Source organism: Diadema antillarum, unplaced genomic scaffold, assembly GCF_040938485.1.
Source record: "Diadema antillarum isolate AM-2024a unplaced genomic scaffold, OU_Dant_1.0 scf00000226, whole genome shotgun sequence".
In the NCBI taxonomy this organism is placed as follows: Eukaryota; Metazoa; Echinodermata; class Echinoidea; order Diadematoida; family Diadematidae; genus Diadema; species Diadema antillarum.
This window is the reverse complement of record NW_027271115.1, coordinates 747,141-764,503: the sequence shown is the minus strand read 5'-3', so window position 1 is coordinate 764,503 and position 17,363 is coordinate 747,141. Positions and strand designations below refer to the sequence as shown.

Below are 17,363 nucleotides of genomic sequence, written 5' to 3'. Positions count from 1 at the left end.
CTGGCTTTTCTGTGTTACAGAAATGTTACGGAGATGCTGATATCATGTAGATCCATAATAAGGGCACATTAACCAGACAAAGTTAACGTATATCCCCTATGTATTTATGCAACAGTATAATTAAGATTAAAAACCACCACCAGAACAACAACAGCAAGAACAAAGATCGTACGCAAAATTGACCAAACTAAGGTCTATATACAGTATATAAAAGAACTCTCCCAGTAAGGCTGATCTTTTGGTAGAATGACATCTGCATTGTATTCCACTGATTTAGAATATTATTGTGTTGATTGGAGGATGTTATATTCAAAGATTGTGCGTTAGATGAGTAGCATCAGGGAGGTGGTATCTCAATTATATTAATTTAACAGTTAGAAATACACGTACAATGTATACTGGCAAAAAAAAAATGACCCCCCCAAAAAACAAAAAAACAACAACAACAACAAAAACAAAAACAATTGAAGAAAAAGCATCTGCTCATTGACTTTAAGCATTTTTCCCCTCTCGCATTGGTGATATGAAGATGAGTGTTGACAGACAAGGGACTTTTCACAATAAAGCAGGATCGTGCGTGATCCACGTTATTGAGTACCGGCAGGCTTCCTATGTTTTCCACTGGCCGCATAAGATGTGTGAGCTGAGTGGCCATAGGGTAGGGTTGGAATTTTGTCAAAATGTTTTTCTTTTCTGTTTTTCCATGCCAAAAAACCCTCCCCGGTTCCGCGGCTTGCGGCCCTTGTTTTGTTCCGTGCTATTTGGCTCTCTATCAAACGTGGATGCCAATAATGTACGGATATCAACGTTGGGGGCAGCAAACACAGCTACAAACTACAACCGTACGGCACGGTAGTTCCGTACAATGCCCATTGCGTTTGGATCGAAAGCGCTATGCCACACAGTACATATCGACATGCATGCAGTTATATAGCGTCAACGTACGAAACTGTGTTTCATTCTTGTGCATTTATAGAATACTTCGGCAATACTGTGACTGGGTACTCAAAACCGCCTGCCAGTATTTTTGTGCGCTTTAACTGTCTCTGCAACCTATCAACAGTATGCCAGGTAATTAATATGTTCATGGTTCTTTTGTATCTTTTTTGAAACTCATTTTCTTGCTTGTCTAGGCTCTTTCCTAGTTTAGTTAGGGTGAGTGTGATTGTCTTTACTACCGCAGGTTTATCCGGCCCGGCATGACCCGCGTACCCGCCCGGACCTGACCGGGAACCATAACCCACTAACGTTTACGCAGCACTGACCCTGCTGACTGATTAGTGATACTGTAGTTTAATAGTGTTTAATATACGAGCCATAACCACGCCATCATTTCAAGCGATTGCCGACTTTTTTTTATTGTTATCATTTCCTGGCTATCTTGGGTTTTAGGGGTCTCAATATACACTCTCATTCCTTTTGTTGTATTTTTCAGTCTTTTATTATTTGCAATGTTTGTAATGCTCTGTTTGTCACTCATGAACCGGACGTCAGTTCTGTGGCAAAAGACATTGGAATGTCAATGATAAATAGATCTAGACAACTAACTGTTAGTGTTACTGTTAGAGCTAATGTAACAAGACAAAAAGAGACGTCAGGAGCAGAAAACCCTTATATAGAGTCTAGACTACATGTATTAATGTTAATACAACTGTAAATGTTGTGATGCTGTCATACTAGTCACTAATGCTAGTACAGTATTCATCGCATAATCGGGCATCTGATAATCGGGATCCTCGCTTAAATGATATACGCTTCCCAGAAACATTTCCAACGCACGTTATTTTCACTGGATAATCGGGCGGGGACCTCTGATAAACGGGACAATTTTTCTTCAAGCGATCTTTGATTTTGTTAATATTTTACACAAAAAATCTACCAAAATACCACAACAATATTTCAAAGATTCCGTATCAGTTGTCGTTTACAACAAACTTACAAAGCAAGCTTCGGATTGGTGTGTTTTGACCTCCGTCCATCCAGTACATGTACATGCATAGCCACGAAAGCGCCGTGTATAAGTATCCATGCCATTGCAAAGCACATGCCTTCGCGAACATTCTTCTCCCCTACATAAGCAAAGCCATGTGCTCGCTTGCAATTCCTACTCGACTCACATCCAATAAAAAACATGCCTCGCTCATACAGCCCAGGCTGTGTGCGTTGTTTAATCTCAGTCATACACTCTGAGGGCAAAGTCCATTGTTATCGCGCGCCTTCGTATCTTGTTATCTAGTACTGTCTTTGGTTTCATCTTTCAATACAGCTGTACACTGTGATCTGTGTGTACGTCACAATCTTCCTCAGTTGTGACTGGGCAAAAGTTACGTGATTGAAATGAGGGCTATGAACAGTTACGTATTCAGTGAAATGGGGGAGAGAGTGGGAGGGAGAGCGTGAAAGATGAGAAGGGTTCAATGTATGTGCGAATACATAACGTGTTATGAATCTGGGGTGGTATTCTGAAAATCTTCCTAAGTTTCTTCCTAAGTTTCTTCCTAAGTCAGAAACTTAGGAAGTGCCTAGGAAAGACAAAATTGGTATTCTGAAATTTCTTCCTAGGCACTTCTTAATGCAAATTAGGCCATCCTTATTCCCGCCCACGTCCTTTCCTAAGCCAATACGAAATGCCGTATCATAAGGAACTAACCGATGTCTGCCAATGACAATCGCATATTACTATGACGTAAGGTCAAATATACGAGTGCGCGGCATGTCCCCTTTCTCACGCTCATTTCGCGCATCAAAGTACATGTGCGCGCAATGACTGACAAGCGCGCCTATCACGATGCTTGCAGTTTGCTATTCTTAACAACGTACTTAGGACAGGGGTGGAGCTTTCCTAAATATTTTCCTAAAATTCTTTCCTTAGTGCATTCTAGAATACCAACTTCTTCCTAAGTCAGAAATTTGCATATTCCCTCCCCCTTCCTAAGTTTCTTCCTAGGTCTACTTAGGGAGAAACTTAGGAAGATTTTCAGAATACCACTTAGGAAAAAATCCTGACTTAGGAAGAAATTTCTTCCTAGGAAGGATTTCAGAATACCACCCCTAGACTATGAGCTGACATTGATTACGTGTACATGCGTGTTTGACAGAAGAATCGAACCCGGTTGAGATTACTCTACATCATTGCGAGAATGCAGGGAGAGCTGGAGGGTCGCGCCGAGGGGTAGCGTGTTGTGTATTCATGTACATGTACAGTACGTCAGTATGCATGTGTGTGTGTGTGTGTGTGTGTGTGTGTGTGTGCACTACATTACATGTCGTATGCCGTTAGTGTATGGTGAGTACTCATCGCGAAATCGGGCACCTCGCTTAAAGGGGCCGTGTTTGCTACTCCCAACCTGTCCCGATTATGCGATGAATACTGTACTAGTACTACAGCTACAGGTGTAGCTACAGGTACAGTATGCATTGACCAAAAGATCAATCTATAAATAATATCTGGTCGTCGGGGATATGTTCTGGATGTCAAAAAATGATTGTAGGCTAGTTCTAAAAAGAAACTTTACAAAAAAACTCCTCCGGACAGACGGATTTTTTTGTCTACCCTATGCACTGACCCATGACCGTGATCATTGCTGACTGAGAGCAGAACAAAGAAAATTACTGACTTTGTATAATTGTAATTATTCATAATAAGTAGATCTAACACCCATATCTGCATTACCCCCCCCCCCCCCCCCCCCCCCCCGCAAAATTTGGAATGATTGCCCTTCACTCTGTAGCTTCTGTAATAAAGTGTTAGTTGGTAGCTACAGCTGTACACGTACTCTAAAATCTCCCGCTTGAGTTTGAATGTCTCCTGCTCTGGCTGTGTATCTCCCTCATAAAATGTATTTTCTCCCACAGAAGGTCTAGCTTTGTCATGCCAAACTTTAGTATTGTCATACATTAGAAAATTAAGGCTAAGATAGCACAAAAAGGTAGCACCAGAAAGGACCCAAGACTTAAGAGCTTCCAGTCCAGGGCCCTTAAGCGTGCCCTGGACTCCCTGGAAAGGACGTCGCACTTTGAGCTCTGGATTTGCACAAGCGTAACTGCAAATCAAGAAGATGATGCAGATTGATCAAAATTAAGTTTAAAATGAGCCAATATGGCTGTAGAAATTCTGTTGGGAATAATATCTGGGACAAGAATGGCAAAATGCATGATCCATACAGTGTAATTGTCACTTGTTCTTGTTCTAGCCAACTCAGTGCTAATTGTGTAATATCTCTCTTGGCAAATTGTATTAAAATCTAAAATACCATGACATGTTCCTCCAACTGCTCTCTCAAAGCTAGTGGTGATCCAGTAAGACTTGAACTGTCCTACATGTCTTTGCCGAAGAGTTAGTAATGTATAGAAGAACATATGTAATACTGGTAATCGCCTTGTTCATTGCCGCCACTTACCAGGAAGAAAAAAAATCTCATGATGATGTTACAAACCATTGTACATGTTGTACACAAACAACTACTTGCACATGGAGAGTCTGTCATTTCACATACAGTGCACTCCCGTTACAACGAACAACGGTTATAACGAAATTTCATTATAACGAAGTAAAACTTCTGGTCCCAAAATTAACACCATTAAAGTCTATGGTACAAAATTCATTTATAACGAACACGATTATAGCGAAATTTCCGTGATAACGAAGTCTTTTCCGAGAGCCACTGACAAAGAAAAACAAAAGAAATGTGCTCCGTTATAACGAAATACAAATAGCTTTCGAAAATACGTAGCGGAACAAGCATTTATAGCGTCTCTACACAGGCGAACACTTCACACCACTGTGTGTTCTCTCCTTGTGTCAAGCACAGTTTCTGAGGGGAACTTGCGTATAATATTGTAATACAATAATCCCATCCCATTTCACATAGCTTTCCAGTGTATGATGAGTATTCAGCAAACAGAATATGATATATATCCGTGGTTTCCTTGTTTTTGTTATATATTGTATTTGTTCGGTTATAACGAAATTTCGTTATAACGAAATTTCGTTATAACGAAAGAAAACTGCCGCTCCCGAGCACTTCGTTATAACGGGAGTGCACATATTCCAAACTAAAACATAATTTTTACCTGTAGTCATACATTGTGCCAGTTGCTTTTAAGAAATTAAAAGTTTGTCATCAAAGCCTTGAATTGCACAGTTTTCCAGTTTATTATATGACTTACAATAGCTTATAAAAGCTTTTAATTTCTATTGATATGATACTGCACTCTACATCAATCAAATTAGATATACAGTTTGTATTGTCACATGCTCAGAGTTTCAGACATGTATTCTTCAAAGAAGTTGTGGAGTACTAGTGTACACCATCCAGAAAGAAGTTTTACATGTAAGTTTTATCATTCTGAGGAGAGAGATGAATTATTGACCTCTACAATATACCAGAAAGGAATCTAATTTCCAGAGTTGCAAAAGGGATAAATTGGCATTTTGTTCTTTGTGATAAATGAACATTACAGCTGCATATTTTTCATGCTCTTGCTCTGATTATTTCCATACACTGGTGTAGCAATAATGAGGTCAGCAGCATTATTTTGATTTTTCCATCATGATTATTTCATCACAGGAGAACAAGCACCGAGGGTAGAGGAGGTGAACTTCAAAGAAAAGTATCGCTCATTGAAGAGGAAAATGAGATTCCTGATTTATGTAAGTAGAAGAGGTCACTGAAGTAAATGCTTACCATAAGTGCCATAAGGATTAAGATGACTAATAAGTCTTGTTCTTGTTTCATTGCTAAACAAGCCCTTTTGCTGCTTTTTGCAGAAATGTATAACTTGGAGAAACAACAAGTATATTCTTTCACTGTAATAGTTGCACCATTCTAGATTGTGTCTCTGGCTAGTGACTTCAAAACCAGGAAGTCAGTCATACATGTACCTATTGTAGGTACCAGTCATGCGTAATACTGTAAAACATGATATATTCGCGGCATGAAATTTTCGCGTATTGGAGCCGACAGCCTTTTTCGTGGCATGAAATTTTCGCGAATTGCTACTGGCATTCAATGCATGTAGTGTAGACAAAAGCTTTCGTGTGCATTTTAATTTCGCGAATTTTGGCGCTCGCGAAATTCGCGAAATTAAAATGCACGCGAAAATTCCTCGTTTTACAGTATACCTGGTATATGAAATTTTAAATAGTAAGTGCGTGTAATCTTGTGAAGCAGAGCTGATTTCAGGAGTATGAGAATGTCTTGTGATATGTTCAGCTGTCTGTTACCATGTGCAGTGATTGTTGAAGTGTAATGTCAGACAATTTGATTTTATCAAATTTTGTAATATTGGAAACATTAGGCCTACCTGTACTCACAGTATTCAAATGGGAGAAATGATCCTGATAAGTCAGGTCATTCACAAATTTTAAACATACATTTGCATTTGCAAGAAATGAGCGAATGATACCAACCCCTCGCGGTTAGCCACAGACTAGCAATAGTCAGCAAATGGTATCAACTAGGAACATTGTGCCATATGAGAAGAAGTGATGTTGTGCTTGATGTAGAATTGTGTACATTATTTTTGCATTTGCAAGAAATGAGCGAATGATACCAACCCCTCGCGGTTAGCCACAGACTAGCAATAGTCAGCAAATGGTATCAACTAGGAACATTGTGCCATATGAGAAGAAGTGATGTTGTGCTTGATGTAGAATTGTGTACATTATTTTTGCATTTGCAAGAAATGAGCGAATGATACCAATCCCTCGCGGTTAGCCACAGACTAGCAATAGTCAGCAAATGGTATTAACTACTTAGGAACATTGTGCCATATGAGAAGAAGTGATGTTTTGCTAGATTTAGAATTGTGTACATTATTTGTTGCAGAATTGAACAAAGGGCTCCATAGATGTCAAAACCATTGTTTTCTGGATAATTCTTTTGAGACGTGTCTCAGCTTCACCAGTGTTGGTGTTAATAAACGTTTGTTCCCTGTCATAAAAAACAGTCATGGACAAAGCTTTCTATGAGGAAGAAAAGACAACATACATGTAAGCAAGAACAAAATAGACTTGTAAAAGTTGTACACAAGTGTTCACAACAGTTCACTTGATAACAGTGGGTAAATAATTGTATTTGAAATAAGAGAGTAATTAGACAGGCATATTTTGAAGGGGAAAAAAAGCAAGACCCCTATCTACATAGGCTGATACCTCTTGTCCTCACCCAGGAACAAGAATGTTTTCAGGAGGAGCTGCGGAGGGCTCAGCGAAAGCTGCTGAAGATTTCCAGGGACAAGAACTTCCTCCTTGACCGCCTACTCCAGTATGAGAGGGTCATTGACCCCGGTACAGACTCAGACTCCACTCTGTCATCAGAGGACAGTAGTAAGGAGACCAAGAAAGTGAGTTGGCTTCATCATCACTAGAGTAGAATTGACAGTTCTCAGATTCTTGATTAACCCATTGAGGACAAGCTGATTTTGCTACAACACGCATTTCCCGTAGACACTTGCCCGAGTATACTCGAGACTTGTCTTCAGCGGGCTAATAAACATGTCATAACTTACTGAATAGATGGCAATTTTTGCATTATTGGTTTTGCTAAATATTGTTTGTTTGTTTGTTTGTATTGTTTTGTTTTGTTTTTTGCTGTAGGCCAATTTGGTGAACTTTTTTAAAGTTGTGCAAGTGAAAGCATGTACAGTACATGATTCAATTTTGCCACGATATTTTATTTGCATGTTCTTATGTTTTTGTGCTAGTTCTGAAAGGAGGGAAATTCATGAAATCGTTTTTCCTCACAAAGTCTTCTGTGTTTGCAGTACTTTTGTTTGGGCGCATTTCACTGAATGAACATGATAGTACATTCTGTTTTTGAATGTATGTCTTTGCAAGTGTTTTCGCATGACTTATAGGAACAGGAGAAAAAGGTTTGATGTAGATTTCCACAAGACAAAATATTTAGATATTTGCAGCAGTTTCACTTTGACACATTTCAGGCAATCAACATGACACACAATCTCTTTCCGAATATTAAAGTCTTTTGCATATTTGTCTGCATGATGTGTAGGAGCAAGAGAAGAAGGTTGTAAAGAAAAAGCGTCGACCCAAGAAAAAGCCTGCCAAGAGACTACAGGGCACAGCCCTGCTTGGTGGCAATCGAACTCCCCTCCCACATGAACTGCACTCTCCACCACAGGCCCTGCACGAACAGCTGCCAGTAAGTAGTCTCACTTAGGTAGCAAGATGAAATGGTTATGGGCAAGTCCAAGATAAGGTCCCCTCAGAAGGCAAAATTTTATCTTTGCTCAATATTGACATGTTTGGTATCATTTTGAAGCTTATGAGTTGAAGTTTTGATTTCCATGGAGGAAAAAATTACAATACGTAAATTTATGCAAATTTCAAGGGCTTCATTTGCATAAATGTGAAACACAGCATTACGTATGGGACATTTATAAAAATTCATATTAATTCAAAGGAAAGCAAATGATATTTGATTAATATGTGGACATAAGAAGTTCATCAAATAGTTTAACTTGGTATGAAAATTTAGGGATTATGCAAATGATTACGCAAATTACCTTGTGTCCTATCATGAGATGTCCCATACGTAACAAATTGAGGTCATTTTTTTAGGTTTTTTCTGAAATTGCTAAGGTTATATTAATGCCCTTTTGGAAAGTTCTAATTTATTGTTTAGAGAAATTAAATACCACAGAAAAAAGAAAAAAACAGTAAAAGGAATATTTTTTATAAGGCATTGAAATAATGTTACATATGGGACAAATGCGTTACGTATGGGACATCCTCATACATAATGCATGTGAATGCATGTAGCTAGCTGGGAAAGTCTCTCAGTACACAAATGGTCAATCATCCTGAAGAAAGCATCCCAACATTGTCGCCACTTTTTGAGTTATAGACACTTTAAACAATACATGTACTTGACTGAACAATTTTCAGAAAGGGGGAGGGGAAAATGGCAAAATACACAATGAAAAAACAGCATTAAAGGGATGGTATAATTTTTTGTAGAAATGGGGATTCAGTTTTCAACATTTAATGAGATGATTGGAAACCAATTATATGAATTACTAAAGAGCATACAGTCCTAAGACTAGAGGAATTCAAAGTTTAGTGATGGAGATCCAATTTGAAATGGTTGTGATATAAATATTTAAAAAGAATATAAAGTAAAATGATTTTTTTTTATTGCAAGTGATACACAAATTGTCCTTATTCAGGTTTCAATAATAGCCACGACAAAATTCATGGGTATACATACGAGGTGTGACTCGAATCAATGACCTGACTGCTAGACAGACATCATATATCTACTCGATCACTGGGGTTCCACGCAGCAGGTATTGCTTATTCATAAAAATTAATATTTCTTGTGTCAAGTTGTTTTTTATTGAAACGAAATGGCAAACTGCCCTTCATCAATGAAAGTAAACACTTCACTATTCAATTTTTCAGTAGTAACTATCCTGATAAAAATAGGGCATACCCCACTCTCAGGTTGGTCATGAAAATATAGAATATGATTAAATATGATTATGATGGTAAATATTTGAGGAATATTGTTCCCTTGTCAATCTGGATCAGTATTTGAGTAGTTTCAACTGATTCCATTTCAATAATTATGCAAAAATTTGTTTATGGGTATTTTGCAAAATTATTTTGCAAAATACCCATAAATGTGTCTCTCCACACACTAAACGAATGGGGGACAAAGGGCATGCATTCTCAGGTTGGTCATAAAAATATAAAAATATGATTGAATATGATTAGGATGGTGAATATTTGGGGAATATTGTTTCCTTGACAATCTGGATCAGTATTTGAGTAGTTTCAACTGATTTTACTTCAATAATTGTGCAAAATACCCATAAACATGATCTTCACACACTAAATGAATGGGGGACAAACTGTCCCATACGTAACTGTCCCATACGTAACACGTCATGTCTGTCTTTAATTAGAACCTGTAATTAGAGCTTTTTACCTAATGACACGAAACTTACCTATGATAATCTTGAGTGTTGTGACTTTCATCACAGTGAGTTACAAGTTGTAGAATGAAATACTTTCAGAGAGTTTTGAGGTTGAAAAAAATGTTCAAAAAAACAAAATTTTTCTGGTCCCATACGTAACGGCACATATTTTCTCTTCTAGAATATAATTGTGAAGGTCATTTTTCTCCATTTTTTGCATGATTATACTTCTCCTAGATATCAATCACCATGATAAAGTTTGATATGATCAAAAGCCATTAACACTATTTTTCAGGTCATAAAAGTCTCTGAATGTCCCATACGTAACGCGCGTGTTATCTTGGACTTGCCCTTAAATTCATGTCCGTGGGGAGGTGAAGGTCTGCAGCTTGGGGAATGACTCATTTCTTCATACATGTCCAGTATTTGCTGTCAATGATTATAGCTTCCTTATTGACATTAGGAAATAAATGCCATACATGTAATGTTTAAGTAAATGTTCACAAGAATAATGGTTAACCTGTTTCCTCTAAGGTATTGTAAGGATATTGGAGGTACTAAACAGAATGCACCAAGTTCCTTTTGGCAAGTTGTTTACTCTAAATTAGTCCTAGAGATGGCTGATGCAGAAAAAAGCTCGTATTTTCAAATTATGCCTTTCCTGACAGCATAGAAGATAGTTGAAAATGTTTTTGATTGTTTCATCAGCCAGGAATAAAGAAAACAAAATTGTTTTTTCTTGTTTTCTCCATGTAAGAGCAAAGCAGTACTATCATGTTGTTTTTTTGTTCTTGGTTAAGATATCTAAGAGAATTGCAGGCACAGTCATCTCCCTCTCTGTTGAACCATGGTGGCCCGAAATAGCCTTGTGCAGATTATAGCTTAAACAGTGTCAAAGATTGACATGTGACAGCAGATTTAGTATGCAAGGTTGCATCAACTGTGCACCTTTGGGAAATAAAAACAGTTTGTAGTCTTTCTTGTCTTATTGTTTATTTATTGATAGTGTTAAGTTGAAACCTGAGTGAAACTTAAGCGAAACCTCCTTTCTTTACTTTCATGATGAATAGCTCCTGGCGGAACTCATGCGCAAAGCTGCCGAAGGACTGCCTATTTCTCAGCCACCTACTATGACTGTTCCAGGTAAGCCCTCCTTGATCCACTGTTGGGTCAGTTCCCCCTCCTCAGAGAATATTGAGGTAGTTGCTGTATTCCACAGACCTGTACCCACTACAAGTCAGATTAGTGCTAGTCCTAAGGTACCATGTGTACGTTAAGGAAAACATAATATCCAAGTACTATGTAGCCATCTATGTATATCTGTAGTTGGCGAATTATTCTTGTGAAATCACTTTTGATTGCAGATCAGTGATATGAAATTAAGTAGATTAGGTAGATCTATAGTCAATGCAGTGTGACTGTCAGTATTCTATCTTTCATACTGACCAGTGATATTTCAAATTGTAATCTTTCTTATGTATGACTACCATGTACATTTTGTTGTATTCTTCACTCTTTTGAAGTTCAAAGAGACGCAACAGTTTCAGAAATGGATTTTCTTGCATTTGTACGAAGGCATTGACTTTGTCCCAGAGATTGTGCCCTTGATACATTTTGATGAGTCGTGTTTCTCTTTCAATAAAGAATGCATGAAATCAGTTAATGTCATGTCCAAAACAAACAAGCTAAAGAAGTACACATGATCGTGATATTCATGTATCGTACTGTAAGTAATGGTATATTAACCACACTTTTTTTTCCCCTCTGGAAAAAGTCAAAATTCAGGGTGTGGTTTATACACTGTTACAGCTAATACGTACTGAATGTTTGCATAAAGTGTGCAGACAATGTTCAGTGTCAATGTTTGAAATAATGTCCTTTTTGTTTGTCATTCTACTGTATATTTCCTTCTTTTTTATGGCACAAAAATCAACACATTGTCTCCCCCCAAAGATTTCACTCAATTCAACCAACATGTCAGCAGTATCCCCACCTGTTACTGTAAAAGTGGTTTCTTTTGCGAAGGTTTTATTTTCGCGCTTTGAGGTTGAACCGCGAATTTAACATCACGCGAAAATGGTTTGAACTTGTCGCTTGTACAACGCTATCATTACCGACCGCGAATTCAAACACATGCGAAAAAGTCCGCACCGATGGAAACCGCAAAAGTTTCTATGCGCGAAAGAAACCACTTTTACAGTACATGGCAATATATGTGCTTCTTGGTGGACTGTCATTTTTTCCCTGATGGCCAAAAAAAGGGGGTGTGGTTAATACCCTGCTATTTACGGTACTGACTTGATGACTGACTTGATGTCCAGTGTTGCTTTACCAACATTCAAACGACTATGGTTTTTGTCCACATTTTGTAATCTCAGTAATCTGTAACTTGTTCCCTTTTACCCCATTACTGACATTCTAGGTTACATTGTACAGGTATTTTCTTTGTTAGAAGACATACTGTCTTGGTATTAGTTACATTATGCTGTTTTAATGATGTACAATTTGACAAATTGTTCTGTATTTGTGTAATATATTTTCAGTGTTCTACTGTACATATTCTCTGCCACAGGTTTGACCTCTCCACACGACCCACAGCAGCCATCTCTGCCCTCCCCTCACTCTCTCCTCTCCCCACACCACCACCATCACCCTGTCCTGCTTTCTCCTACGGGGGGTCTTGGGCTCCCTCCGTCTGCTATGCCACCGGGTATTGACCCCCGGGCCTTTGACAGGGGACTGCAGCAGCAATTCTCAATGCAGGGTCTCCTGGGCATGGGAGCAGGTCCTATGGGGCTGGGTGGAGTACCTCAGATGGACCTGAATGCCTTGACCGCTGCAGCAGCCTTGGACAAGGTGAACCAGGAGAAGAGCAAGAAAAAATCAAAGAAGTGAGTCCACTGATAGCTGATCAACAATTGTCATGGAGTATCAAAGTGTGATGCCATAGCCATACATGGCCACGGAAACTGGTTCTAAACCAACCTTACCTGGCCCCGAGTGTTTATGCGTGCACCTGGTTGCAGCCCAAGCTATAGCAAACAACTGTGACATCATCACTTCGGTACTGTACTGACTAAAACTCTGTCATACAGTGGCAGCAAAGGGTTGAAGGCACTTCCAACATCATAGATGGAACCGCTCAAAATAAACATGAACTTTTAACAAATTGGAAATGTAATGTGCACATGCATGTAACTTCTTTTATTTTTATGCATGTGTGTGTGTGTGTGTGCAAAATCATGAAATATGGAAATCCAGTCAAGCAGTCATGATTAATGAGTGATTTGCCCGTTTTTGCTATTCCCATTGTTATGGAGATAATCTGGAATGTGGCATGCAGTCCCACAAGAAGGGCAAGGAACATACTTCCCTGAAATCTTCAATTCTCCTGCAGTGCAAGTTGTACTCTGTGTCAATCTCACCATATGGCAATGGACTGTCATTCCTACAGTTCATGAATGGCTTGCCTTTGCATTCCATGTACAGCTGTATAATCAACGCTATGCTGTACAAGTCTCGAGTATGTTTTTTTTTTTTTTAAATTCACCTAGCTTAATGACATCATGCAAAGATTAGAGTGTGATGCGCTGCATCACGCGCACTCGAGGGTAGTTACAGTGTACAGTGGCACAACATCGTGAGTGCCTGAGAGCATGCTGCATCTCCACTAACATCACAAACTTACTTCTGTGCATTTTTTTTTTCAATTGGTCTATGAACTATGATATCAGGTGGTAAAACTTTGCATTTCAAAACAACAGGGCTGCTCATCTATCGGCTGTGCAGAAGACAGTGTAAATCAAAGGGATTGTTTGGATTTGTGCCTTCACGCACGGCTAGCTGCACAGAGCAATCGGTAGTCTGCCATAGGATAACGTGCCATGCAGTTACATGTATGCTTTTTTGCTGCGCATGTTTTGTACTTCCATGCAGAAAAATAAAGAGAGCACCGTGACTCATTTCTCTGCTTCTTTTTGCCTACATTCTTTAATAAACCCATTTTACAGTGTATATCCTTTTTATCAGTCATGTTTGATTGCATGCCATGAGTTTTACTTGATAGGCCAGAAATATGCAAGGTGTACATGTACATGTGTAGGTGTCAAGGTCAAGATAACACGTTTGAACTAAATGATTGTCATGACTTCTTTCACAGTAGGTTAAAAAGATTTGCCCTGACAGGGAATCTAACTTGTTTAGTTACTTTACTTATTTGGTACTACGGTAAAGGTGAAGGTGAAGTCTCTGTCCCAACAGTGATTACATGCTGATTGAAAAGATAAGGTTCCCTAACCTGCAAATATAATGAACCCTTCCATAACCCCATTGCTTTGCTGTACCAAGGATATTCAAATGAATGTGGAAACTTCATGAAAAGTTGTATTGCTAGGTTGATAAAAAGTAGGTAGCTGGAGGTATGAATTTGTGTACAAAGCACACCCATTTAGAGGCTGGACATACATTTCTTTGAATTAAGAGAGACTATTGTTTTGTTCGAGATTGATATAACATATGCTCTTTTTGGGTGGGGCAGTCTTCCTGCATGGACCCCTGAGTGGAGTTTGAAAACCCCTCCCCTTTGGAAATTTCAGATCAGATACCAATTGTAATTGTTTTGCATATTTTGAAGATTTTCTTCTTTCAATCTTTAGCATGTGGGAATCTGTTCGCATGTAAGAGACCTTTAGATGTCTCTTTCTCTCTACTGCAGAGACTCATCTGAGAAGCACACAGCTACATCTCGAAGTATGCCTTCATCACAGCAGACCATCCCACTCTCCCAGGCCTCCTCCTCCTCTCTGGTCTCCCTTCCCCACCCAGAGGGGATTCCTCTCGGCGAGCACAAGGAAGACCGTGTCACAGACCTCCCAGACTCAAAGGCTTGAGTCAAAATTCTCCACCAACATCTCCAGTGTTCCCCTCAGCTTCATCTGTGCAGAGTCGTGGCTAAACAATGACAAAGATGCCCTTCTGTATTGTGGTGGCAAAGATTGAACTTTAATTGAGGGACCACCTCACCACTAGATATTTTCTCCGACACTCTTCGGTCCATGAGGTGCAAGAGATCAATTTGTTGTGAGATTGTCTTGTCCATTCATTCATCTGTACATCTCAAAAACTTAGTGTGATGCTTTGGATCCTCCTAGCTCAAATTGGGCATCACAAAGCTGAGAGGTTTAAAATACTTTTTTCTCCAATGTTTTTCTACTCACATGGGTAGTTGTGGTCCACAGTGATTTGAATTGTATAGTCTAATGTGAATTTATGTCATATTTTGCAAGATGATAGGAAATGAATTATGCATTACTTATTTCTCTTTTATGTTATTATTCTTTTTGGTTGAAAATTTGTGCTGGTTTTGATTACTGTAAAAGTGGTTTCTTTCGCGATGGTTTTGTTTTCGCGCTTTTCGCGCTTTGAGGTTGAACCGCGAATTTAACATCACGCGAAAATGTTTTGAAAAGTCGCGCAAATTAACCACGCACGGAAATGTTTTGAACTCGCCGCTTGTTACGCTATTGCGCACATGCACACACAAAGATTCTGTGCATTGAGTGTATTGATGGTCAACACACACACAGCGATACTGTGCAATGTAGGTACAAGCATGTTATAAAGTACTCGAGAGACGGGATTTCAGGTAAGCCTGCATTTAATTTTAATTTCTATTTAATAAATAAAAGAATAATTGGATTATAGTTTGGGTTTTCATGTTCAAAATAAAACAGTTTTTGCCGACCACGAATTTAAACACACGCGAAAAAGTCGGCACCGATGGAAACCGCGAAAGTATCTGTACGCAAAAGAAACCACTTTTACAGTATAGCAGTGGCACATTAGAAAAACTGATCTGCTCTCAGGAAGACAGATTAGGAAGTACCAGTTGCCATTTTAACAACAGAGTTCTCAAAATATCAAACTAAAAGCAACAACAATATCAGACAAAGATGCAGTCTACCTCGCCTAAGTCAACCTTGCACAAGTCAAAAAATTGGCTAAGTGAAGGAAAATGTTGTACCTTTGTATGGGTATTAAATGCGATAACTCATGTGTAAGCAAAGGATTTTCTTTTCTTTTTTTTTTCTTTTTTTCTTTTTTGTTCTGGTCCCTTTGGCGAGGTTGACTGTATGTATAGTAAAGTATGTGATGAGACAAAAGCAGGTATACATGTGTGAAGATCATTTGCACACTAAATGTAGATTTGGAACCCAGTATGTATCGGTTGTTTAAATGTCATACAATAAACACAAGAGAGAGTCAGAGAGAAAGAAAAAAAAAGGCAAAAACATGGCTAAATGGCAAATGTACTATTTAGGAAACACTGTGTAATACATTGGACATTTCTCTCGGTCTATCTCTTTTCTCTTTGTATTTTTTGTTTATGTATGTGCACCGAGTATCAGTTTTATGTGTTGCATATTTGCTACATGTGTTGCACATATGTGTACCTCAGTCATGCGTATGTGTTTATTCTATATTTGTGTTCAAAGATGATATCTCACATAGGGCTAATTGTTGTAAGACTCTCCAAGAGTTGGTGGGATTATCTCAGATCCCTACTATAAACACAATCTCACATTGATATCATATCAATATTGTTCATCTTGGGTGTGTTTGAGCACTCTAAAGCAAACCAAAGTGAACTGAACTAAAGCGTAACATACTGAACTGTGCCAGATTTGGAGTGTTCGAGCGCTCTGTTGAGAAAGCGTACCTCACGAGTTATTTTCAGAGGAGGTCACACATTTTGTAGCAAGAGGGTCATTCACTTGGAATGTTTAAACTACTTACAGATGTCCCGAACAAAGAGAATGAACTATTTGCATTATGACATGTGTACATGTTACGCAAATTCTTCACATGCGAACTTTTGGTACCCTTTTGGAGCTCAGTGGGAAGTTTTCCACTTTGGGCTTGGTTCACTTTAGGAGTGTTCGAGCTGTAGGTCAGTACAATGTATGTTCTACTACAGTACAGGAGAGAATGACAGCTGCCTAGCACAAATTGTGGAAAGGTAAAAGCATTATTGTATACAGCTGTAGGTCAGTACAATGTATGTTCTACTGGAGTTTTTAGTGTGATGCAAGGTGCACTATCAGTGGTATTAGATACAGGCAGGCACTTCAATTGGAAAAACATGTACTTTGTATCATGTTTTGTGTGAGTAGCAGTGGAGATTTTATGTGCCCTCTGTAAAAAGCTGAACACGCCATGTATTTACTATATTGATGTATTGTTTGTAAGAATTTCATAATGATTTCATAATCTGCACTGGAGGAGTATAGAGTAGTTTGTGGGGTGAGCACTACAGCTAACATTCGATTTTATGATTTAGCATATACCGGTACTGTACTACATTTTGTGTGTGTTCATGAAGACAATCAGCTGCAAAAAATCCTCATTTTATGTGATTT

The 17,363-nt window shown here is 38.7% G+C and overlaps 1 protein-coding gene across 1 annotated transcript; it reads left to right on the top strand.

Annotated features, from left to right (window-relative positions):
- The first annotated feature begins 975 nt into the window (after positions 1-975).
- LOC139724695 (uncharacterized) lies at positions 976-16,871 on the top strand. The gene is made up of 7 exons (XM_071635818.1): positions 976-1,071; positions 5,571-5,653; positions 7,174-7,347; positions 8,016-8,165; positions 11,016-11,109; positions 12,518-12,836; positions 14,660-16,871. The coding sequence occupies exons 1-7, from the start codon at positions 1,065-1,067 to the stop codon at positions 14,832-14,834; spliced, it is 1,002 nt and encodes a 333-aa protein (XP_071491919.1). The 5' UTR covers positions 976-1,064; the 3' UTR covers positions 14,835-16,871.
- The last annotated feature ends 492 nt before the right edge of the window (positions 16,872-17,363 follow it).

Excerpts from the sequence above, each read along its gene's own strand:
- LOC139724695 (XM_071635818.1), top strand. Across the intron at positions 5,654-7,173 it reads AAATGAGATTCCTGATTTAT|GAACAAGAATGTTTTCAGGA; the intron begins GTAAGTAGAAGA and ends GTCCTCACCCAG. Across the intron at positions 8,166-11,015 it reads CCCTGCACGAACAGCTGCCA|CTCCTGGCGGAACTCATGCG; the intron begins GTAAGTAGTCTC and ends CATGATGAATAG.